The following is a 25569-nucleotide window of genomic DNA, read 5'->3' as shown; positions in this document are numbered from 1 at the left end:
CAGTTGAAGTGTTCCTATGATGGAAGTTACAGGCCTCCCATCTTTAAGTGGGAGAACTTGAACAGTTGGTGGCCGACTGAATACTTTTTTGGCCCACTGTCAGTCAGACATCTTCACGCCTCTGGTGCAGCATCCAGTGTTACAGACTTCCCTCTAAGATCAGAGCTCAACACTCAAATATTCCACCACGACAAACGGCTCCAGAGGTGGACGGTGATGTCAATGTAGGCGTGTCCTCAGCCGTTAGTGGGACTTTGCTCTGCAGCATGTGATCAGGGACACGGTGGACCATTCTGGAAAAACCTCGCGTGAACACCTACGTCAGAGCGTTGCCTTGCTTGGAATCACGTCAGTGCTTGGCTCAAGGTCGAACCACTCCTGAGGAAAATGTTCATCTACGTACATTCTCTGAAAATGTGTCAAAAAATGATTTCCAATGACAGCGAGCTGTGTGTGTGTGTGTGTGTGTGTGTGTGTACCAAGTGTTTACTGAGCTTCACTGGGATTTCTAAAGCAAAGAGACCGTGGGACCTCTGGCAGCTTTAGTAAATCAATGCTAAGCTTTGGGACTCTTCTACTACTGATATGCAGTCACATGCTGCGTTACTATCATTACCATGGCTACCATTGTTACGACTGTTACCATAGTTACTATCGTTACCATAGTTACAGCTCTGTTAAGCCTCTTGATGTGGGACTACTGTGGTCCCAGTATACAATGAGGAAGATTTATCCACCAACGTACATCCACCGCTAGAAAGAAGACAAAGACTTGAGATGAGACACTTTGCCTCCTCAGCCACGTGACTTCCAGGTTCAGTTCCACAGCCGGACCTACGGAACACTCACAGGGTGCCGGCCAGTGTGAAACACGCCTGAATCACATCAGTGCCAACCGCACGGTCCAGCTGTGTTCGTCCGACTCGGAAAAGTAAAATTTCAGTCGGATGAACATGTTTACAAGTATTTTAAAAGTCCATCAATGTTCAGAGTAGAACAAGGATTCTACTCCCTCTACCATCGTGTCAGTGTGCGGACACACACAGAGACACACACACACAGACACACACAGGGTGAAATGATACACGCCGCTGTGATGGCAGGCACCTGCTGAGATGTAGGCAACGGAGGGTCACATGATACAGCAGAGGTGTCCAAACGCTCTTTGAAAAAAACAATGAAACTGAGATAAACCTTCAAACTCTGCTTTGGCGTGACGTTTCCAGGACTAGAGGGTGTGGCGGTGTGTCGGTGTGACCGAGGGGCTCTACCTGTAAATGCCCTCCACCACGATGAGGATTTTCTTCCAGGGTCGGTGGGTTCTGGGCTGCCCGTGAACGATGGCGTCGCGCAGCAGCTTCTCCAGACTCTGCATGTCTACAGGGCGGAGACACAGACGATCAGCTGACCTGAGTTGCTTCTGTCCCATCAGGATGGACTTTGCTCAAGAAAAACAATACACAAGAGCTTCTTTAACAGCTGCGCACACTGGAGACACACGTCAGCAGCGGCGCACGCTGTGCTGATTATTCCCTCTCCCGCTGGCTGGAGCCGATCCATGGCAGGGTTCCCTCTCCTACTGTCCCTAAGGAGGGTCAGAGTTACTGAGGGTCACTCACTGTTGTGTTTGAAGACCCGGATGGTGGAGCCAGACAGGCGGGCCCCCAACACCAGCGAGGCGTGGTTCAGCTCGTCACTCAGGATCAGACACCCCTGAATCGGCAGCACAGACGACAGAGACGTTTTGTTAGTCACAAAGAGAAGAACTCAAGTGATGGGAGGACCACCGTCACCTCAACGACCATGTTTGTAGTTTTACTAGCAGCCTTGCTGCCCACCAGCATTCATAAGTGATTGTAAACACGTTTCTACGTTCTCACTCTCAGTACGACTGACACGAGACGCCTGAGCCAGTCAGCACATCCCACCGCATCCTGTTGATGAATGAACGAGCCGTTACGTAACACACGACATCAGCACTCCTGTACCACCACTCATATCTGTCCGCCGTACGTGTGTTTTTCACGTGTGACTTCAGGAAGGGTGTTTCTGGGCTTGCGGGGGTCACACCTCTGGCTATTTCCTGTCCAGCCGTCAGCAGCAAGACCTCGGCTGTTTTGTGACTCAGGTTATCAAATGCAGCACCAAGCTCCTGCACTCAGGATGTTTTCACATCTCCGGCCAGAGTGCATGAACAGTGGAACGGTCCACACTCGTACATCGGAAAAAGAAGCTTGTGTTCACTTAGCACAGGAAACGGGATTTTCCTGCACAGTAAAATGGTCATGGCGTTCGAAGGAGATTACAGTACAACTGCCGATGGGGAGGAACTGAACACTCGGGAGAGAACGGAAGAGCAAAGGAAGTGAATGAAATTCCAGACCTTCCCAGTGAGAGCTGGAATGTTCATGGAATTAGTCGCGAATCCCATCCCGAACGCCATGGATGACTCAACACCCAGGAACCTGGCGACCAGCTGCTCCATCTCCTCGTGGATGTCCAGGTTCCCTGCAAGAGACCACAAGAATCTGCGTCACTCAGTGGTCCAGCGGCAGCCAGTCTATTGACAGAACATTTAGAAAGGCAACATTTTATATTTCATGTGTTAATACACCAAACTTTTATATAAGAAATATCATCAACTTAAGCCCCTCCCACTGGTGAAAATGCCTACTAACATCTGGCTATTGTCTGCAAAGGAACAAGTTAAATCAGGATTCTGGGTCACATGACCCTGCAATAGACACAGGTGTTCATCAAGTCTGTCATGGAGGAATAAACGCTGGTCGCTCCACCAGAGGTAGGTAAGAGCAGCTGGAAGAGTGCGTCACTTCTTCTTTCACTCAAACTACACAGGAAGACTGCATGCTAAATACCAGGGTCAAAGGTCAGCAGCCTAGTTCATCTGGATCAAGCCAGGGAAGTACCACCATCTGACCACCGGAGGTTTCATGCCTTTACACAGCGACAATAGTAACCACAGTGACGATAGTGACGGTAGTGGCTGAAGTAACCGTAGTGACAGTAGTAACCGCAGTGACAGTAGTAATGGTAGTGGCTGAAGTAAACGTAGTGACAGTAGTAACCGCAGTGACAGTAGTAATGGTAGTGGCTGAAGTAACTGTAGTGACAGTAGTAACCGCAGTGACAGTAGTAACCCTAGTGACAGTAGTAACCGCAGTGAAAGTGGTAACCGCAGTGACAGGAGTAACCGCAGTGACAGTGGTAACCGCAGTGACAGTAGTAATGGTAGTGGCTGAAGTAAACGTAGTGACAGTAGTAACCGCAGTGACAGTAGTAATGGTAGTGGCTGAAGTAACTGTAGTGACAGTAGTAACCGCAGTGACAGGAGTAACCGCAGTGACAGGAGTAACCGCAGTGACAGTGGTAACCGCAGTGACAGGAGTAACCGCAGTGACAGTGGTAACCGCAGTGACAGTGGTAACCGCAGTGACAGGAGTAACCGCAGTGACAGGAGTAACCGCAGTGACAGGAGTAACCGCAGTGACAGGAGTAACCGCAGTGACAGTGGTAACCGCAGTGACAGGAGTAACCGCAGTGACAGTGGTAACCGCAGTGACAGTAGTAACCGCAGTGAAAGTAGTAACCGCAGTGACAGTAGTAACCGCAGTGACAGGAGTAACAGCAGTGACAGGAGTAACCGCAGTGACAGTGGTAACCGCAGTGACAGTGGTAACCGCAGTGACAGTGGTAACCGTAGTGACAGTGGTAACCACAGTGACAGTAGTAACCGCAGTGACAGTAGTAACCGCAGTGACAGTGGTAACCGTAGTGACGGTAGGTGGGTCCAGTCCTGAAGAACTTCAGCTTCATTTTTGCCTGAATCTACAGAACCACTTCAGCCTGAAGACCACCAAACCCACTGGGGGGGCTGGTCAAGTGTGTTCTGGTGTTTGCAAACTTCAGTGATGCATGATGATGATGAACCCTGAAAGCTCGCAGCTGTTAGAACTCGTACCCATCTCACAGCGCGTGCTTCCTGCTCCGACGCCATACTTCTGTGTGGCCTCCACAGCAGCGTCAGCACAGGAGCCAGCGTTCTCAGCGAAGCCCAGGTAGTTGTAGGAACCCATGTTGATGACGTTCTTCAACACTTTGCCGGTGTGCCTGAAACAGACTCTGGGTCAGAGAGCTGTGTCTCTCATATCACTACACACACATTCCACTCAGAAACTGTTCAATAACCATAACCGTCTTCCTGGCAAACATTGCTGTTGTTTAAACACCAGTTATCAACCAGCGTGACGATAGAGCGCCGCTGCTCTCAGGGTCAGAACCTATCAGACTAGATCAATACAGCAAATATGCGCTCGCCTCCAGGCGTTAATGCTGCTATCATTTCCCCTCACTTGTTCTGTTGCACCAGCCCTGAGCGAACGTTTCTGCCTTCGCACGTCTGAACAGAAGCAGCAGTTGCTGAGGCTCAATGAGCCCAGCGGGGCCCGGGCCTCATCTGGCCCCCCATAGAGCTCAATGTGGCCCACCACATGGAAATAAAGTGAACCAATACATTATTGAGGGACTCAATAACGCACATAAAAATGACGTAAGGTGTGTGAGATCTCTCGTGATGGAGTCAGGTAATAGTTAGGATCAGGCAGCAGATCAACACCTGGGCTGAGTGCAGTCAGACCTGACACACGCTAAGGTCATGTCTGCTCGACCTGTTCATGTACCTGGCATTCATAGAATGTATATTGTGCAGTAGTACTGTAGTAAAGTGACACTGTAATGAAATTAGCTTCAGAGCCACGTGACGGATACTATAACTTGCAACCTGATCTGAATCTCCGCGGGTCACTCTGACTTCCCCCAGACAGGAGACAACTCACTGGAAGGTCCAGTTGTAGTCAAGCGAGACCCGCTCCACCAGGTCCATCTTGGCCCCAGGGACACTGCAGATGGGTCGGTTCCAGTTGTCTCGGATCCTCATGTACAAGTTCCTGGTGTAGAAGTTCTCAAAGTCCTGATAGAGAGGGACAAAATCCTGCGGAGGAGAAGAGCAAATATGAGGCAGCAGTAACGGGGAGGGGGGGTTGAGGTCACCAGATTATCAACCAGCAGAGGCCAACAGTCTTGGCCTCGTTTTAGAGTCATGACTGTCTCAGAGGATGTGACATGACAGCGGCTGTCAGGCTCCTACCTTCTGCTCCTCCCGCTCCCAGGCCACGTGACACTTCTCGATGTTCCAGTGGCGAAGGAGGTCTCTGAGATAGCCGAAGATGGTGAGGATGACGTAGCCCATGTAGGTGAGCACGGCCACCAGGAGGGGGGTCTCCTCAAACGACTCCACAAAGGGCTTCTGGTACAGGCTCCAGTTGTGGGGGACATTTCGGTTCTATGAGACAGAGTGGAGGGACACGTCTCTAAACCTTCAGTTGAGCTTGGACGATAATTGAAAGGCAGACATGTTGGCGGAGAGCGAGGAGCTTCAGTTAATTTATCACCGAACAAGTCTGGAGCGAGCCAGAAGACCGCTGATCCAGGAGCTGCTGCTCCTCATGTAACACAACACCTTCAACACGCTACGATGCGTTTCTGCTGGTCATCAGATCTCACCTCCCTGATGAGTCGGCACGCCTACTGTATTATATTTGTTGTAGGTGACACGCACACGTATGTTGCTCAAATCACACAGAGACGACACACGGCAGAATCACGTCTGATGAACGTTGTGTCGCTTTAATCGATGGATTCAAACTGCTGAGGAACGACCGTCTTCCAGAGGACGGGCGGTCTGCCGCTACGAACCCAGAGAGAGAGATCAGCTGATGAGCCAGCAGCTCCACGACAGCTCGCCGTTTTTATTTTATTCAGTCTGATATTAAAAATCATATCCTGTTCTAAAGCAAAGAGGAGTCATGTTGAGTCATTGTGATTTCAGAAATAACCGCTGTTGACTCACTCATTCTAAATAACAGCACAAGACCAGAACAACCAGTATGTGCTGGGAGCACACCAGACCAGAGCTGGGTTCTACCTGGAGAGCTGGAACACCATTCAGGCTGCGAGCCATGAGCAGGTTCTTCTGAGGGGTCGTACCAGCGCCCTCACCAGGACCAGAGAGCATCAGCTGAGATCAATAGCAATATTGACCAGGGGATTATGGGACCTTATCAAGACTCCCTGGAGGGGAGCAGGGCTGCGTCTGACGAGCAGACACCAACCCTAACGAGGCAGTCACCCTCAACCGTGTGATCAGTCACGCTGCTCCAGGAAATACCTCAGAGCTAGGAGAGAGAGAGAGAGTGTGTGTGTGTGTGTGTGTGTGTGGGAAGAGCATCCAGGCACCAGCAGGTCCAGAGGTTGGAGGACTGTTACACACTCAGGCCGTTGTACGTGCTTCGAGTAAGGATTTTGTAGACAGAATGAATGAGGGAAGGTCACATGACCAGCGTATGACCAGCTGGCTTCCCTGTCACGCAGCTCGTTCTGCAGCTCCAGCAGGTCATTATCAGTTAATGCTGGTGACACAGCAGCTAAACTCTCACACATGGTTCCATATTAGCGTCAGAAAGCAGTGCCCCCCCCCGCCCCCGCCCCCCCAGGAACTTGCAGGCCAACCTAACTGAATGGGGACTCACTTTAAAGCTTTAAAAAAACACACAAAACCATAAAATGCCTCCATGCTGCATCTCTGAACTAAACGAGTTTGAAAAATGTCAGTGACGCCATGTTTGTAATTTTCCTCTTCAAAGCAGCTGATCCATGACGCCATGTTTGTAGTCTCACTGTAGCCTGGAGCTTTTGGCCATGACGCCACATTTGTAGTCCTTCTCTGAACTCAAGCTCCCATCCATGACGCCATGTTTGTAGTCTCACTGTAGCCTGGAGCTTTTGGCCATGACGCCACATTTGTAGTCCTTCTCTGAACTGAAGCTCCCATCCATGACGCCATGCTTGTACTTTGAAACTTTACCCTCCCTTGGCATGAGGGCGCGGAGGTCATGACTGAGTTTTCCTTCCTCAAGTCTTGTTTCTCCTTGTCACCGCCACACGTTTGCAGCAACTTGTAGAACCATTCACACCAACACACACACTGAGCACCACCATCTGTAAAAATCATCATATTTCCTGATGGAAGTCAAACAAATATCGTCTGATAGCTTCAGTCAAGGATCTGGGTGGTTCTGGTTCTGGTGACCTGGGATGAGTTGAGTTAATTAGGAGGAATCTCAGAATCACTCACAAGGCTTCGCTCATGACAATGACAGTGACACAACACGCGGTTATGCCATAGTTGATGTAGTGATACCAGTGTAACTGAAGAAGAAGCGACGCAGCAGTTATGTGTTAACGTTCTACACTGTGTAGACAACAAGAACCAGCAGGTTTCCTGGTGTGTTTGTGAGCCTCTCTCACACACACACACACACACACACGCTTCAAAATGGCAACAAGTCACACGGTCCAGAGCTCCAGCGGTTGAAATACACATATCTAATATCACCACCACCATCACCACCACCACCACCACCACCACCACCACCACCACCACCACCATCACCACCACCACCATCAGCAGCAGCAGCAGCAGATGCTCATCCAGTGACACACAGCAACCACCATTAACACCAGTATCATTACAGCTGCCTCCAGAGGACTGAGTACTTCTACACAGGAGCCTCACAAGGGGAGAAGACTTCCTCAACACGTGTGAACACACACACACACACACACACACACACACACACACACACACACAGGGTTTCTGTGTGTTTTCCTACATAGTGGGAGGGGGAGGGAGGGACCACACCCTTCGCATTCCTCTCCCTCCCGCTGCTAGGAGGGTCATGTGGAGACGGTTACACCCCCCCCCCCCCCCCCCCCCACACACACACACGCACACAGACAGACAGCTTCACTACCGTGCTGTGGAGTGTAAACAGAGACCAGGAACAACAGGGTGTAAAGTTACCACCAACACACCTCTACCCTCCCCGATCAGGTGAGACACACACACACACACACACACACACACACATCTGTACTGTAATACTGCATACACAAACGACTAACTTTACCACTGAAGCAGTTAAAAAAATAATAAAGTCACGTGACAGCCTGAACTCGGTGGGAGCGGAAGTGTCAACAACTACGTCAGCCAGGTGAGTGTGTCCCGTGAGGACACAGCCAGGTGAACGTGAGACGGGAGACACACGCTGCTAGCAGCGGAACTTCCTCCTTGGTACATGCAGCTAAACTCCAGCAGCGGCTCTTCATACCGACGCGGGACGTCACCCAACAAGTCACCGCTGATTCAAACCAGTTAACGGTGTTAACGGGACCAGGGAGAGGGACGGGCGTCCCCCGAGGAGCCGTGGCCGGCCGGGCGGGCCCTACCTTCTCCCGGGGCGGGCGGTACTGGAGCTGGAACGGGCACTGGTTCTTCACGAAGCCATTTTTGTTCGGCGTCTTCGTCCCCGGGCTCCGGTGACAGGCTTCTCCGTTCAGCAGCTTGTTGGCGGAGCTCTCCGTCATGTCTGTCCGCAGCTTGTGTCTGAAAGTGTCCCGGTTTGTGTACCGATAGTCGGGAAGTCATGTATGAACTCCGTGAACACGGATATACGCCCACTCAGCACTGTGACCGCACGAGCCCGCCGGAAATACACGCCCACCGCCCTGTTCATTGGCCAGTAGTTGGTCCCGCGCAGAGATCGTCTATGAAGGCGTGCGTCACACTGGCGGGACCTGTGATTGGCCGACAAAGACACGCAGGACCGCGAGGGGACTCAAGCCTGCCGTGGTCAACAGGAGTTTATGAAACCGCTCGGTCATGAAAGATCCTCTCATTGAGAAAAAGAATCTGAAGCCTGACAATGACAAAACACCTTCAGGCAGTGCCCAAATAAAGACATGTGCCTGGTTCACATGTCAGAGATGAGAAGAGGTACGATTGTAGTCCGACAGGAAGTGATCAAGTCAGGGATGAGGTGTGTTTGTAGTCCGACAGGAAGTGATCAAGTCAGGGATGAGGTGTGTTTGTAGTCCAACAGGAAGCTGTCATCACTATGGTCCCACCACCAAACCTCCAGGTTGAGTTCATCAAGATCATCTTCACTAATGAACCCTCTGATGATGCTGGAACCCTAAATGCAATCGTTAGCAGTGCTAAGCTAATGTTAACCTACAAAGGAGCCACACCAGGGTCACATGACTTCAAAGTCACCACCAATAAGCTCCAGGCTTCATGTGTTCCCCGATGACCTTTAATGACCTCCAGGACCTCTGTAGGCTCCTCTAGACTCTTGTTAGCAACCCAGGTTTTTAAGACACCACCACTCCAACATCCACCAGTCTGGTGTTTACTGGTGGATCTGATGTAGAACTGAACCTCCACCATCCACCAGTCTGATGTTTACTGGTGGATCTGATGTAGAACTGAACCTCCACCATCCACCGGTCTGGTGTTTACTGGTGGATCTGATGTAGAACTGAACCTCCACCATCCACCAGTCTGGTGTTTACTGGTGGATCTGATGTAGAACTGAACCTCCACCATCCACCGGTCTGGTGTTTACTGGTGGATCTGATGTAGAACTGAACCTCCACCATCCACCAGTCTGGTGTTTACTGGTGGATCTGATGTAGAACTGAACCTCCACCATCCACCGGTCTGGTGTTTACTGGTGGATCTGATGTAGAACTGAACCTCCACCATCCACCAGTCTGGTGTTTACTGGTGGATCTGATGTAGAACTGAACCGCCACCATCCACCGGTCTGGTGTTTACTGGTGGATCTGATGTAGAACTGAACCTCCACCATCCACCGGTCTGGTGTTTACTGGTGGATCTGATGTAGAACTGAACCTCCTACATCCTCCAGTCTGGTGTTTACTGGTGGATCTGATGTAGAACTGAACCTCCACCATCCACCGGTCTGGTGTTTACTGGTGGATCCGATGTAGAACTGAACCTCCACCATCCTCCAGTCTGGTGTTTACTGGTGGATCCGATGTAGATCTGAACCTCCACCATCCACCAGTCTGGTGTTTACTAGTGGATCTGATGTAGAACTGAACCTCCACCATCCACCAGTCTGGTGTTTACTGGTGGATCTGATGTAGAACTGAACCTCCACCATCCACCGGTCTGGTGTTTACTGGTGGATCTGATGTAGAACTGAACCTCCACCATCCACCGGTCTGGTGTTTACTGGTGGATCTGATGTAGAACTGAACCTCCACCATCCACCGGTCTGGTGTTTACTGGTGGATCTGATGTAGAACTGAACCTGCGGATTTCTACAGCTGTTTGGAACCACACACTTGAGTTCAGGTCTCTCCCCCTGGAGACCAGGGAGCCAGATATTCTATTAAGAGAACTTGTTTTCAGGTTGAAGGGTTCCAGCTACCCCCTGTGGTGAGTTATTTTGGGAGTGTGACACCTCCTATTAGATATTTTACATCTTTGCTCCAGTGGGGGCGGGTCCTGGAAGCCCAGCTGTTGAAATAACCCATAATGACCTTTGCTCTGGGGTCTCAACTGAATAGACCTATCCAGTGACATCATATCACACCTGGGCAGGTGAGATTCCTAGAGGACAACAAGTCTTTCAACTAGTCACCAAACAGTCTTTATCAATGTTTCATCACTGACACCTGAAACTAGAAAACTGTTTTTCTTGTGTTAAATGTGAGATGTTGTAACAGACATGAATCACGCGGGTCACATGACACGGATGAGTGAATGATGTCATCAGTCAAAGTGTAACTGCCTGCTGACCTCTCTTTGACCCTGTGGAGTCAGTAGGTAGCACGATGGTCCTGTGGTCGCGCGTCTAGTGCGTTCATTTCATGACAAACATCATCCATCCCTCCATCATCCATCCATCATCCCTCCATCTTCCCCCTCTTCTCCTGTTGAGGGTGGTGGGGGTGGAGCCTATCCCAGCAGCCTTCCCCCTGGACAGGTCACCAGTCCATGGCAGGGCCAGCACATAGAGACAGACAACCATTGGCTCTCCCAGCCACGCCTACGGTCAATTTAGAGTCTGGATTAACCTGGTCCCTCTTGATGTCTTTGGACTGTGGAGGAAGCTGGAGTACCAGAGAGAACCCAGCAGGAACAGGGAGAACATGGAGACTCACCCAGAAAGACCCCGTGCTGCAGCCGGGGCTCCACCCACAACCTTCTTGTTGGGGGGGCACAGGGAGGACCACTGCTCCACCGGGCCGCCTCCTGAATAATAAATGCTATTATAACACTTTTATAATAATAGTGATGATAATGAAGAAATAATTAGAAAGCAAACCAGAAATCACAGTTCAAGCTGTTTTAATTTTTGTGTGGTAAAATGCTCATTAAATATGTTGGATCCCTAATTATTTATCATCGCCTCATCGTGTCTTCGTGCTGAACGCCGGTCTGATACCACAGCTGGTCGCCATGGTGGAAGTTCTGATGTTCAGCAACATGTGGGTTCTGGTTCACAGTGACTTGAAACACAGACCTGTACTATAAAAGGATACCACTGAAACGTGTGAGATGAGAGATGTCGCTGCAGTCACCAGGATGGCGCTGTTGATCCACAAAGGTGCAGAGAACTGTGGGCCCCTCCAGGGGTTCTCGTGGTTCCTCTGGTCCAGACACTGATGTGCAGCCACGAGTCTCCGGCGTGCGGCGTGTGTGATTCAGGCACGGACGATAGCATCGGATGATTCAATTATCTAATCAATTTTCAAGCCTTCCCTTTTTGTTTCCTCTCAAGGTCGCGACCTTGAGTGCAGACTAATGACACATCAGTCGTGAAAGCTCTTTAAGTTCCCATCCAGTCCAGAGATGATGGAGGTGATAAGGACCGGCTTAACAGGATCAGAGGCGGGGTTACAAGGAGCCAAGAACTGGTCCCATTGGGACAGACCACGGCGGAATGGCGTGACCACAGCAACCCTGCTTCCCTGAATCCTCCTCCTTTGTTTGTCCAGTTACTGATGTTTTCTCCACACAAGCAAACACAATAAAACACCTGCAATGTGCAACAGCACGTCCCACGCTGGTCTCAAGTTTTCAGGTGTGAAAGCCCTCTGATGACATCATAGCGTCCTTCTGGGAAGAACCAAGTCAAGTCAGTTTTATTTGTACGGCGCCAAATCATAACACAAGTTCTGATGATCAGTTTGGGAGGGACGAAGGTGGACAACAGCGTCCTCTGTTACAGTGGGACATGACACTGAATTTAGCACCAATGGAACCACTTCCTTAAATCCAGGTGTGGCCTGATCAGACAAACATCTGGAAACTACAGTTTTCCTGAGTGGAGTGTAGTTGATCAGTCCAAATTCCAAAGTGATTGATTGGTGGTCTGATAAAAGCGTTCTGTGGAAACAACCAGATGTTCAGCTTCAGTTCCACATGTTAGGAGGAGGTGGAGGTGTGGTTGTGACAGTGAGGGGGTTCATGGACAGACTGATGGACACCAGTTGAGTCTAGAAGAGAGACAAATGCAGTACCAGACTGTGGTTATCAACATCCTCATGAATACTGAAGTCTCCTCCAATCATGACTTGATCTGATTTAGAACCAAACAATAGAAACTCTGAGAATCCAGATCAGAATCCAGAGTCAGGACCAGGAGGACGGCCCTCAATCATCAATCAGAGAGGCTGGAGAGTTTCCAGGCTGGAGGAGACAAACTGAGAATCAGGCTTTCAGAGGAATGGAAACTGGACACTTCCTTCATGGTTTGTTTTAATCTCAGATCAAAGTGTAAGTGGATTATTGATCTTTGATCATTTTGAAAACCTGGGTTGTTCCAGATGACCTGGAGTCTGAAAATGGAGGTTTCTGGACAGTTTAGCTGTTAGCCGTCAGACTCAGTTAGCTTCAAGCTAAGCTGCTTCATTCTGCATTCTGGAGCCAAAAAGAAGTTTTGCAGGCAAGAGAAAAACATCTCAGTGAAGACATTTATTGTAGAGTACCTGAAAGGTAAAATACACTTTTGGGACGAGGTATTTCGTGGAGCAGTACAACTGAGTCAGTTCTGGGGCGTGAGGTCATGACAGCAGGGTTCTGCGTGTCACTGATGACATCACTGCAGACTGTCCCACCATACCTGAGATCCCTGGCCGGGTTCAGCTCAGTCAAGGTGTCGCTCTAAAGAATCAACACGCTGTCTTTGGGTCACGGGATGGAGGATTTGAACCAGCACGGAAATTCTTGTAACACCTGCTCAGTAAGATGAATCATTCACACGCAAAGGTGACCCCCGAGCTGAGTCCCAGTCACCAGTGGGGGCTGGGGGCCGCAGCTCCTCCCTGAAAATAACCAGCGAAAGAGAAAAGGAGGCCATGGTCTGCCATGGGATGCTGTGCCTTGTCTTTGAGCTCCCTCACAAAGACTCCTTGCTGATCAGTGACTTTGGCAAGACAGTCGTCCGTCTGTCACACGAGGGACCACGGATGCCAGCAACCTGCTGGTGGAGGTCATTCAGCGCCATAAAACCATGGAAACGGAGCTTCAGGCTGTCATGACGGACCAGCTCCAGAAGTTTGGATCACCAGAGTTCCTGATGTGGCTGCACTCAAATATCTAAAAAAGGACTGATGGACCGATGGAGTCAGCAGCAGGACTACGTTGTAGAACTGGACCAGAACCTCAAACTCAGCACTGAACCTCCACGGGGAACCAGCTGTACACGTCGAGTTTGATGTTGACCGGATGAGCGTTCCTGGGCTGATCAAGTCACAGACGCACAGGGACTTCCTCGGCTTCCTGTTATTCTTCCGTGTTTTTGATCCGATGAGCTCTGGCATTTTGACAGATTTAACTTGAACTTAAATGAAAAATAAAAAATAAAAAGAATGAAAATGGAAACTAATGCTGTTGTTTTATCTCTTCAATCGACCAGGAATCGCATAAAACAAAAAGTCTATTTAAACTCTTGCTGTTGCCTTCATTCACATGTTCAGTGCAATGAAGCGATGAGAAAAAAATGGATGAAACACACCTGCGTTAGAGGCACAAGACTTGTATGAAACATTTAACTGATAGTTTTCTTTTAGTAAATTTCAAAATTTTTTAAATGTTTAAAACTGACCAACAAAAAAACCAACAGGTTTCATTGATTTACTTCCTTAAATCCTGAGTAATTCTTTTATTCTTAGCATTTAAACTGACCATTGCAGTGTCTATAGGTCAATGGAGCATGAATTTTACATTTTGAGAAAAATACTCATGAAAGGTGCAAGAGACAAAAATTTTGAGAACACAAACCCCCCCCCCCCCCCCCCCAAAAAATAACTTTTAGAAAGGTGCAGAATGGAACTCTATTGTTGCTAATGAGTGAATGTTCCAGGAGGTGGAGGGTGCCTGAGCCTGCAGCCTGAGCCTGGCGTCAGGTGTGTCAGGTGTGTCAGCTCAGGAGCTGCTGCTGGTTAACCAGAGAAACGTCTGAGAAACGTGACAATCGTACACCGGTAAATGTGGGGTGTTGTGGGAGCAGGAGCCAGAGGAGCTCACATCCTGGTCAGTGGGACTGGGCAGCCTGGATGTGTCCCGGTCCCTCAAAGACCCCCTTAGGAAAAATAATGAACCAAGTTTTCGTTTCGGGCTGCACGGTGGAGCAGAGGTCCTCACAGTGGCCTCACAGCAAGAAGGTTCCGGGTTCGAGTCCCGGCTGCAGCACGGGGTCTTTCTGGGTGAGTCTCCATGTTCTCCCTGTTCCTGCTGGGTTCTCTCTGGTACTCCAGCTTCCTCCACAGTCCAAAGACATCAAGAGGGGACCAGGTTAATCCAGACTCTAAATTGACCGTAGGCGTGGCTGGGAGAGCCAATGGTTGTCTGTCTCTGTGTGTTGGCCCTGTCATGGACTGGTGACCTGTTCAGGGTGAACCCCGCCTCTCGCCTGTAGATGCTGGGATAGGCTCCACCCCCCCCGCGACCCTTACTAGTAAGGAATAAGTGGAAGACGACGATGACGAAGTTTTCGTTTCATCTGAATCAGGAATCCCACTCCAACTGCAGGTGTGATGGATGCGCTCAGAGAAGCAGCGATCCACATGAGCAAGCTAATACCAGTGGAGACGGCAGCCCAAGGTTTACACGCTGAACCATGCTGGGCGAAGACGGTTCATATAGGAAGCAGAGGTGTGTCACCAGATCAGGAATATCAGAACTGATGCAGACTCAGAATCATGGTACCGGTCCAAATTCCATTCCATGCTGGTGCTGGACCAGCAACCACCTGATCATAACCCTTAGTTAAATGTCTCTGGGATACATTTAAATATCGCACTTTGGTGTTTGTTGGCTTTCCTGCTGTGTGTTTTGTTGCAGCCTTGTGATGTCACTAAACATGATCACAACAACAATAATACCAGAAGAAATATTCAAGGAAACGGGTTCCGGTACCAGCAGATGAACTGAAATCCGAGCCGTAAGCACGTGGATCCCAGCAGCTCATGCTAAGTCAGCCTGGCCATCAGAAGTTAGCAGAATAGTGACGCCAACTTCTGATGCGCAACCATCCAGTCGCTCTCCCCTTCTCTCCCTCTCTGCCAGGATGAAGACATGGGCGAGGTGTCAGTCCACGCCACAGTGGTGGAGGCCCGCTCTCATCATGGGTGGGTGGTTCCGCCGCTGGCGTGTAGCCAGCAAGCTTCGCTCTGACTGACAGCACCATTAGAGTTTGTTACGCCTGTCTTCATCTTCCCACCGCAACAGATGATCCGCCGAGGGAGAGGAGATCAGGCTGAACGGAGCGGCGGGCCGGGTCCAGCCCGGTCCAGCAGTGAGAGGGTGAGCAGACGCAGATGAGAGAGTCAGTGACAGTTTGATGGACAGACAGTTTGATGGACAGATGATTCTCACCGTCACTGCAGACACAAATAATCCTGCTTTCCCCAGGGGAGCATAAATATGTCGGTCCTGGTTACCACGTTCTACCCTCTGCTTGTGCTCACCTGAAATGATGATAATAGTAAGAACAAAGCACAAACTTGTCTTCTTAAAAGAAACAAAGCGGCAGAATCAGCAAACTAAGGTTGAAGCTCATGTCTGAAAGTGATATTTCACCCAAAAAGTGCATTTGAACTTTCAAGTACTCACCGATCGAAGTCTTGAACTCACAAAGACTTTTTTTTCCCCCTCTTGCGTTTCTTCTCTGTGACTCCAGGATGCAGGAAGAGCCATCCACGTATATTTAGCTTGAAGCTAACAGCTTAACCGTCCAAAAATGTCCGTTTAAAACTGAACCCAGTCGGATGGTCAGTAACCCAGAACCACTTTGACTGGAGATCCAACTAGAACGCGTCTGGTTGGGTGCTACCGTGGGCAAGCGTAGACTCGTGGGTTCTACTGAGTCTGCTGGTTCGTTCTGTATTCTAGAGTCACAAAGAAGCAATGCAGGAGGGAAAGAACACGTTCTTGAGCTCTGCGACAACTGTCATCCTCCCTAGAAGAACGTTTCTTGCTCATGATCACATTAGAATATAGCTCTGAATCTTGAAGTTCCCCTTGATACAAGGGCAGAACGTTCCACAGCTCCAGATTAGCGATGGGAGAGCTGGTGGAGCCCTGAGGGAACACTCAGCGTGTTCTGGGGATACCCAGGTGTCACGAGTATGGGATCTTCAGCATGGTTTGTGGCTGAATGACATGTTTGTTCTCTTCGCACTCCCAACCTTTCATGGTGCTAAGCTAACTAGCATGAGCCTCGGCTCCCAGAGGACGAGTGTTCCTTCTTACTGCAGCGGCAGCAGCCTTCAATACTGGAGACAGACAAATCTCCAGCAGTGAGATAAGACTCGGCCATCTTGGACGGGTCACCAGGGGACATCGATCACATAATTTACTGCGTCTCTGCCGTAGAGGAGGGGAGGAGGACTGGTTCACATTCAGCCGGAGTCAAGATGTGCTACAACACAATATTGTTTATGAAGTCTGCAGCCAAGATAAGAAGCCATTCATCATGGCTGCTGTCCGCCACCTGAACGTTCCATTAAGGTCCGACACAAAGGCTGCCGAGGAACCAATTTCCTCTTCACTGCATGAATAGAACCTCATTCATCTTCCTGTGCACGATCACACAGAGCTGAGACGAGACCCATTACCCAGCTGCCCAAGTGTCCCACCCAGGACGGGAGGGAGGGACCACGTGCTGGACACTGATTGTGCTGCCAAGAGACACCGGCAAGGCTGTTGGAAGGTTTAAAAAACCAAGAGCTCACATTCCTCACACACTGACCCCCCCCCCCCCCCCCCGAACGTCAGATTCACTCTTCGCTGGCGAGGAGTCCTGCGTACAAATGTCCGCTATCTGACGAAGGTCCCGTTACACCTGTTGTGTTCAGGGGGCGGCCCCGCCTGCGTGAGAGCTCCATGTCCATCTGGGTTTCGTGTCTCTCTGAGTGTCCACTCATCAAAGGTGGGGAGGGAAACATATTCACTGGGATGTACATTAAGTTGACAACCACATTAGAAAAGTACTGCAATATCAATGAATTTCTAGCACACGCTTGAAGTTTTAAAAGCCAATCATTAGCTCCGGCAGTAAATGTGACAAGTTTAATATGGCGTTTGAACGGGCCGGTATAATTCTCAGTTTACTCTGCAGTACGTTATTTCACTCTTTCTCCGCTCTCATTCTTCTCAGGCGCAGCAGCAATAAAAGTGAAGACTATCTCAGGAAGCTGTAACGGCGAACGGAGCCCATTAGAGAGAACATGAATCACACCGCCATGAGTGACGGATGGCAGACGCTTGGCTGGCGTTCCGCAGCCAGCGAGACGCCTTCACCAAGCGCCGGGAAACAGACAGCATAAATCAGAATTATCTGTAATTAATGGTTGTTCTAATCCTCAGAGGACTAACAGGTCAGTTCCTTTTACCAACTTTGAGACGACACTCATCTGTTGCGACAACTTCAATATCATTTTGATGAATGGAAATGAGGCTCAGGGCAGCTCAAGGTGTGATTATTGGTGACAGCTGGTGGTGAGGCAGGAGTGGCCCTCGGATGTGAGTGAACACACACACACACACACACACACACACACACACACACACACACACACACACACACACACACACTATATGAAATTTATTTCATGGTAGTTCAAGGGTTACAAAGAGGGTTTGCTTTACATCTCAGAGGTACGTGAACACTGCTGTACATGTCTTCCTTCACCTCTCAAGTCTAACTGGACCTGCTTAAATAAACATCAGGGGTCCTCAGAGGGGTCAAAGGTCATGTTCTGTTGGGTCCAGTCTGTATACATGTATTTAAAAAAAAAAAAAAAAAAAAATCACTAAAATCTAGACATTTGCAGGGCAGAGTCCAGAATATTACCTCCCACATCTGAGACATCATGGGCTGCACCAACACTGAACACGTGTACTGCGTGTATGGAACACGCTAGTCTGTGTAAATGACAACATGGGTGAAACAAAGAAATAAGAGAGCGTCATCCACTCTGAGAGGACCAATACCAGCCAGGTCGTTCCAGACGGACAACGGTGTCGCGTGCTCGCCTGGCCACGTCGGGGGACCCCCCTGACCTCTGACACACAACAGCTGCTCTCACTCCTTTCTGCGTTTTTTCTCGTGGTAGTCGTCCTTGGAGCGGCTGCTAGTGGACGGCCTTTTGGAGCCGCCGTGCTCCTTCGCCTCCTGCAAGAATTTGTCCAGACCAAAGGGATCCTCCTCAAACTGGACTGGCCCCTCCCGCCGCTGCCCATGGTCCGCCCCCGAGAACTCTTTGTCTGGAACAAAGCTGACAGGGTCGAGCCACCAAGCAAAGGATGGTTAGAATGCACGCAAGCGCTAACACGCAAGAGCTAACAGAGGCTGGTCATTTCAAGAGGTGCCCTGAAGCAGGAAACTGAATGAGAACAACTGGGCGGGACGGCAACACCAGTGATGTAACATCCTGCAGCTGGTGACTCAACATCTGGAACACCGCTATGAGCGCCAGCAGCAACCCTTAGGCCTCCATGACGTGCCAGGTCATTACACAAGTCCTGCGGCGAACCCTTCAATGGCAGATACGGAGCGGCCAAAGGTCACTCCTTAGAGGACGTTTCCCTGCGCCGTGAAGTCACAGTTATTCTACTCATGGATGAAAGGACAAGTGTGACTCTCCTAACCCTACATGAGGGAAGGCTGCAGCTTCAGAGGCCCAACTCGTTCATCTTCAGCTCCACTGGGGCCAAATGTGGTCTACATATAATCACAGCGGTTTTCATCCAGCAGAGTCAAACCACTCAGGATGAAAGGCACTGATCTGAAAGCAGAAAGCTGAACGTACCGGCTGGTGTGCATGAGCGAGTCAAAGTCGTCTGCGTAATTGTCCTTGTCGATGTTCTTGCTTGGTCGGTAAATGTTGGACGCCATGTCTCTGCCGCTGCGGAATGGCTGGTCGTACACGTTGTACGTCTCATCCTCGCCGCCAGCAAAGCCACTGTCCATTCCCTGGACAGAGAGAGACAGAGACGACTTGAGGACAGTTTCAGGGTTTGAAGAGCTTCTGCCTGCTACTGAATGATGCCTCAGCTGGCTTCCTGCTCCCTTTAACACTCAAGCAGACACTGACTGGTAGAGTCTGGTTCTCTTTAGGAGACCAGGTACTGGAGAAGGTTCATGAAGTTCCTCTCCTGCAGCACATCTCAGTGTGTGTAAAGTTCTCCTCAAAGACTTGAGCATGATAACGGCCTCTAGAGCGCCGTGGTTCTCATTCACACCTGTAGATTAGTCACATGAACAGAAGATCACATAGGAAGGCCGGTGGACGGCGGTTACCTTGCTCTGATTGAAGAGCCGCTGGTCGTACTGAGCCTCGCTGGAGGAGCGGGGGTTGGGCATGCCCAGAGCGATCAGCTCACTAATGTCTCGGTCCTGGTCTCTCTGCAGCTTCGACCTGGAACAGAGGTTCACAATGTTGAGGTGCGCAGATGTGACGAGTCGGGGGGGGGGGGCTCTTTGTGTCTTCTAATGGCTGCAGCAGAGACTGAGTTAGGACTCGCTCAAGAGATCAGCTGACACACACCAACACGCTCTCCACACACACCAAAACACACGCTCTCCACACCGCACACCAAAACACACGCTCTCCACACCGCACACCAAAACACACGCTCTCCACACCGCACACCAAAACACACGCTCTCCACACCACACACACCAAAACACACGCTCTCCACACCGCACACACACGCTCTCCACACCGCACACCAAAACACACGCTCTCCACACCACACACACCAAACACACGCTCTCCACACCACACACACACGCTCACCACATCACAAACGGTCTCCACACCAGAATCAGATATGGGCCAGTCGTATCTTGATGGGTGCAGGTACACACTACTGATCCATGGATGATTCAGCTGAGGGTGTGTGTGTGTGTGTGTGTGTATTTACAGATTGTGTCCACTACCTCTTATCAGGAGCAGCCCTGGAAATGTTCCTGTCATGTTGTCTCTCTCTCTGCCTGTCATGGCGGATGTCATTACGCTCCCTGGCTTCACGGTCCTCGCCACCTGCCGTGTGAGGGGGGGCCAGGGGATAGGGAGGGTGTGCGAGTGTGTGTTAAAGGAGACAACAACAATAAAACAACATGAGCAGGGAAGTGGAACACGGAGGATATGACATGTGCAGTGGAAGTTTGAGAGAGAGAGAAATGGTTGGATACACAACAGGAGAGTTGTAACTACACGTGGCCATTGAACACGCGACTCCTCAGCCTCCTGCTCCGACAGGCCTGAACTGGCCTGCTCAAACAGTCTGTCATCACTTTCTGATGACCAGAACCTCCTCACTCAGACACAGCAGGTGTGTCCACTCAGACTGGTTGCTGACTTCCTCTCGGGACTCACCCTTGTCCCCGTGACTCTTGATTCCTGCCCTGCGATCTCGAGCCATCTGGGCCAACTCCCGCAGTTTCTCCTCTTTCTTTTCCTTCTCCTTCTGGGCCATCTTCTTCTCCACCTGGGCTCTCATCTCCACAGCCTCTCTGGCCTACGGACACAGTCACCATCAGTTACAAATATCCCCCAGCATCAGTCATTTAGACAGGAAGGGGGCGGAACCTTTCTGTCGGCGATGTAGAGCGCCTCGGCCAGTTTGGCGAAGTTTTCATTGATGTGAACAGTTTGCAGCCCCCTGCCATCAGCAGCCAGACGTTTGTCCAGAGGAATGGTGTAGCCCTGGAACACATCCAGACACACAAATGATCTGAGACGAAGAGGCAGAATTAGCATGGAAATATCTGGAGCCTGAACGGAGCAGCTGCTGAGACAGGACTCGCTCGGACTGCTTTATGAGTGACGGACAGTTCAAGGTCATGGTCATAAACAGCTCTCCATCAATGTACTTCACTGCATAATGCTGCAGTGTCACCTGCTAATGGCTAGCCTGTGCAGGAGACACACCAGAGCCAACCTGTCATGCTGGAGTTAAGGCTACAAGAGCAGAGCCGGGAGCTAAACGTTACCTTCGCGTTCTTCCAGTTGGAGATGCAGGGAGGAATCTTCCACTCCTGCTGCTCCTTCACCGTCATCTGAAACACAGAAGACACAGATTCAAACATCAACACACACCTCCTCCTGGCTGAAGTGGGTTCTTCAGACTGAGGCCCCTCCTCTTTAGAGCAGCCTTTTGCCCCACCAAACAGGCAAGGGAAAACAGACCCCCCCCTCCCCACCACCACCGTCAACCCCCACCACCACCACCCCCACCCCCTACAACCAGGCTGGGCAACATAGTGAACATGGAGCCCGAGTGATGGAAATCCGTCATGGCAGGAGAATTTCCATTCATACATCCTGGAAAACTGAAGAAACTTTGATGAGCCACCCTAGTGGGAGCAGTGGCGCCTGTCAACGGGAGCAACTACAGAGCCTCCGCAGTGTCACACCAACCTTACCTTTCTGCTGGGAGAATGCATGACGGGGGCCGGGGGGGACGGGGGCCCTCGGGGAATCTTCTTGTTGATCCTGAAACAAGGTTACACACATATGTACCCATTACTGAATCAACGAGACGGACCGGTGAAACACGGGGTGGACTGGGGCAACTGGTCAAAAGTCTCACACAGACAGACACATAAAATAGTGAGGAATTCAGCAAGTTATCAATGGCGCCCCCTTCAGGTTCAAAGTGGCAGAACATCATCATGCCACAGCGAAGCTGAACTTGGACATGAAACCTCATTACAATGACGACTAGACAAGTGATCGGTGAGGGAATTCTTCCACTGCCAAATTTTAAATCAATTCCTCCTTGAGACCATCAGTGCCAAATGTGAAGAATTCCCGTCAGTTGTTCCTGAGATAACGAGGGCGGATGGGCACGTGGCGAGACGTCACAAAGACAAGCCAGCAGGAGGCAGAACGGCACAGATCTGAATTGTTATAATACGCCTGAACGTGTCAGCAGCTGATAACAGGAGACATCATGGCTCCACAATCCTGGTTAGTATGATAGAATCATGTTCACGTACTTGAAGCGAGGAGGCTCCATGGGGTCTTTCTGCATCTCCACCATGCGGATGACTCTCTGTTTGGCGCCTGAGTTGAACGCCACCCCCTGCTGTGATGGCGTGTATCTGGGGAGGAAGAGAGAAAAGAGAGGCACAAGACAGTTTAAAGCAAAGTCTCAGTGTCAGGTCCAGCTCTGCATGAGTCAATGTTCTCATATCAGTCAGGAAAATCTGTGTTGTTGTTATGAAAATTTAAATTCAATGAATAAAAGTGATACATTCACAAAGTCAAACACGTATCATGACACTCTAGGAACATCGAGCTCTGATGTCACACACCAGTGACCAAGTTGATGCGATGAAGCTGAAGAGTGACTTGGTTCTTTCCTATTTTAGATTGAACACCAGGTCCTGCAACAGCGTTACTCCTCAACAAAAGTTCTGGGGGAATCTTTTGATACCAGTGCCAACATGTTGTGCAACCGTGTTGTCCAGCTCTTCATACAGCATCCGCCTCTCCTTCCTGCTGTAGGGGTGATTGTAGCATGTGGCTGAGACTGGAGCGTGTACCTGATGTACTGTGCTGGGGCCTGTTTGTCCGCGGCTCTTACAGGCATGGCTGCTGCGATCTTTTGTGACACCTGCTTGTTCAGAGCAGCGCGCGTCTTCTCTGTCAGCTACAGCCAAAAAATAAAAGACTCCGAATCAGAACTAGAAGCACCACGTTGATTCAGTACAGACGTATTACTCTACCCAAGGTGTGTTCACCTACCTGCATATGTGAAAGAACATGTTCTCTCTCTCTCTCTCTCTCTCTCTCACACACACACACACACACACACACCTTACCTCTTGTACCGCCTCCTCGTCGGGCCTCTGCAGTTCTGGGGTATCTTCATGCAGAACCTCTTTTGGAAGTAGATCTGTGTATTTGCTGAAGACCACCTGCACCAATCAAAGATCCAAATGTGTACATCTGTTCATGAAAGGGAACACGCTAAAATAACAGCATCATAATCTGCCTCACAGTCTTGTGTGCAGGACGGGGATTGTTCACAATAATATGGCAACTTTAACGTCTTAGCAGTCTTAAGGATTGTTTGGTCTCATCTCACTGCTTTGGGCTCCGTCAAATAATGAACTTTTGTGTATTTTCTTGATGTTTTTCTGAAAATACGAGTAGGAATGTAATAATCCTTTGAGGCGGTCCTGGTCCATCTGCTGTGAAATACCGTCCCCAGCTTTGGTCTAACATGAGTTGTGTGCTCTTCTCTCTTGACTGCTGTAGCAGCACCTGCCAGAATACCTTGTCTTTGCCCTGTCCTTGTCTGGCGATGGCGTCATATTTGACCTTTCCTTCAGCATCCACCTGCACCGCCAGAGCGTTGGATGTTTTCTTCTTTCGACCCATCTCCAGAGGGAACTGGGCCACGTGGATTTCAGGGAAAGCTCCTCCATCTCCAAAGTCCTGCAGTGAAGCGCATTAACAGAGGAGGTTGATACCACTGATTTGGTGACGTATGTGATCGCAGTGTCGGCGGCGGACTGCGAGCAGCTCATCGAGCATTTCGTTAGAGATGAATCCGAGTCAAAGGTTACTCTTTAATGAAGCTATCTGCCGCTAAGTTACCTCCAGTGACCGGGGCACCCAGCCCTTCCTGTGTCCATAAGGAGGTGGCTCTCTCCGGGATGACACCAGGGCAGTGGAGGAGGACTTCTGGGCCCGTAGTCTCTCCTCTGCCTCCAGCTGGTCCTGCGACAGCTGGGTCGGCGCCGGTAAGAAGCTGAACACACAATGTCCGATTAAACACATTCAGTCTCAAGACTTCAGGTAGTTTAGGTTGTAGCTCAACACCTGTACGCCCCAGAGACGTCGCGGTCTGCGAGGCAAGGGGACTAAAACGTGAACACACAGAAGAGTTTGACATTCTAGCAACATGTTCGAGACATTCTCGTGGTTACCATTGAAGACGGTGAGCCAACGGACCGGTGTTGTCGACTTGGCTGCGCGCTGTTAAGCTAGTTAGCGGCAAGCTAACTAGCTAGCCGCTATTCTAGCCGATGCGATTAACTATGATAGAAGCCATAAGGACAGCAAGATGACCAAAAGCATGAAAAACACGTCCAGCGTGTTTCTGTATCCGCCGCCGTCATGTTTGAAATGATATACGATGACAAGCGACAGAATTAAACGCCAGAATCACCTGATCGCGGGGCTTACCTCGACAGGGACATTTTCTCCTTTCTTCCTTAGCAATGCACTGAGCATGCGCCGGGAAGGTTTCCAGATCCCGCGAGAGAAACGAGCCAACAATCGTGCTCATCTGCGAGGGTGGAGATAACGAACTTCAGTGACCATCGAGTGGTTTGAGTCATGAAAAGACAAATTGATAAAAGCAGCTGTGATTGATCAGAAATAGTGGCACAATGTCCAGAACCCTGTATATATGTATCAAAGTGTACTACAACTACTACTACTACTACTACTGCTACTACTACTACTACTAATAATAATAATACGTTATTAAGGAGATAATTGGCACAAACAAACAATAACTACAAAGATATAGTCAAAAGATTAAGAAAATAAACAAAAATACCCTTGACTAACCCGATAATGTACACCTGATATTTTGTAGAAAAGCAGTCATAATCAACATCCTTTTCTAAACTGAACCCCTCAATAAATATTGAATGTACAAATATTTTTTAAAGGAGCAGGCCAGCTTTTTAGGAACTGCACGAACTGTCCCTCATGACGAGGGCCAGGACGGAAGATTCTCTCCTCTCCTCTCCGATGCATTGCCGAACTCCAAACCACCACCAGGTGGCGGCCCACTGCTAGTTAGCTTACCTAGAAGGCACTCTAGCAGCAGGGCTGTAAAGATGTCTTTATCAAACAAACTCTTCCCTACAAAGTGTTTTCCCTGCATTAACAGAGTTATGGTTGTGTCGCACATACGCAGTGAAAAACCTGTTGATGAGATATTTTTATTTGCTCAGACACACTCTCAGATCTACTGTGGGCGCAGCTCCGCCAAGGCGCCACTGTAACTTGGATCAACAGAACCAAACGTTTGTTGAAGACTTGAAGAGCGACTGCCGCTACTAATCATGAGGATGA

General features: G+C 49.9%; 2 protein-coding genes and 1 long non-coding RNA gene across 3 annotated transcripts in view; 1 reads left to right on the top strand and 2 right to left on the bottom strand.

Moving 5' to 3' along the window:
* Nucleotides 1-8625, bottom strand: part of sptlc2b (serine palmitoyltransferase, long chain base subunit 2b) — a 15973-nt gene extending 7348 nt beyond the window's left edge. The window contains exons 1-7 of the mRNA XM_086188874.1: nucleotides 8365-8625; nucleotides 5165-5359; nucleotides 4854-5008; nucleotides 3980-4128; nucleotides 2384-2508; nucleotides 1620-1713; nucleotides 1272-1377 (exon numbers count right to left, since the gene is read on the bottom strand). Coding sequence (XP_086045000.1) covers nucleotides 1272-1377; nucleotides 1620-1713; nucleotides 2384-2508; nucleotides 3980-4128; nucleotides 4854-5008; nucleotides 5165-5359; nucleotides 8365-8502 — 962 coding nt within the window. The 5' untranslated portion in view covers nucleotides 8503-8625. The remainder of the gene's footprint in view (nucleotides 1-1271; nucleotides 1378-1619; nucleotides 1714-2383; nucleotides 2509-3979; nucleotides 4129-4853; nucleotides 5009-5164; nucleotides 5360-8364) is intronic.
* On the top strand, nucleotides 7900-18088 carry LOC147242150 (uncharacterized). The gene is made up of 3 exons (XR_015110537.1): nucleotides 7900-7969; nucleotides 15524-15760; nucleotides 17616-18088. It is a non-coding gene; the product is annotated as an uncharacterized LOC147242150 (long non-coding RNA).
* A 311-nt stretch (nucleotides 18089-18399) lies between these two features.
* Nucleotides 18400-24797, bottom strand: snw1 (SNW domain containing 1). The gene is made up of 14 exons (XM_086188875.1): nucleotides 24667-24797; nucleotides 24076-24229; nucleotides 23752-23913; nucleotides 23295-23390; nucleotides 23016-23122; nucleotides 22467-22571; nucleotides 21891-21960; nucleotides 21459-21524; nucleotides 21055-21171; nucleotides 20842-20983; nucleotides 20403-20505; nucleotides 19761-19878; nucleotides 19270-19433; nucleotides 18400-18735 (listed from the first exon to the last, which is right to left on the bottom strand). The coding sequence occupies exons 1-14, from the start codon at nucleotides 24678-24680 to the stop codon at nucleotides 18543-18545; spliced, it is 1611 nt and encodes a 536-aa protein (XP_086045001.1). The 5' UTR covers nucleotides 24681-24797; the 3' UTR covers nucleotides 18400-18542.
* Nucleotides 24798-25569: the final 772 nt, after the last annotated feature.

This window comes from Aulostomus chinensis, chromosome 20 (assembly GCF_037954235.1).
Source record: "Aulostomus chinensis isolate RoL2024-O1b breed Wild chromosome 20, RoL_Achi_v1.0, whole genome shotgun sequence".
Classification (NCBI taxonomy): domain Eukaryota; kingdom Metazoa; phylum Chordata; class Actinopteri; order Syngnathiformes; family Aulostomidae; genus Aulostomus; species Aulostomus chinensis.
The sequence above is the reverse complement of the archived record's forward strand: the minus strand, read 5'-3'. Positions and strand labels throughout refer to the sequence as shown.

Coding starts and splice junctions, on each gene's coding strand:
- snw1 (XM_086188875.1), bottom strand. Junction 19,434..19,760: donor GGCTCTTCAATCAGAGCAAG/GTAACCGCCGTC, acceptor CTCTCTGTCCAG/GGAATGGACAGTGGCTTTGC. Junction 18,736..19,269: donor TCGCTCATGCACACCAGCCG/GTACGTTCAGCT, acceptor CGACCCTGTCAG/CTTTGTTCCAGACAAAGAGT.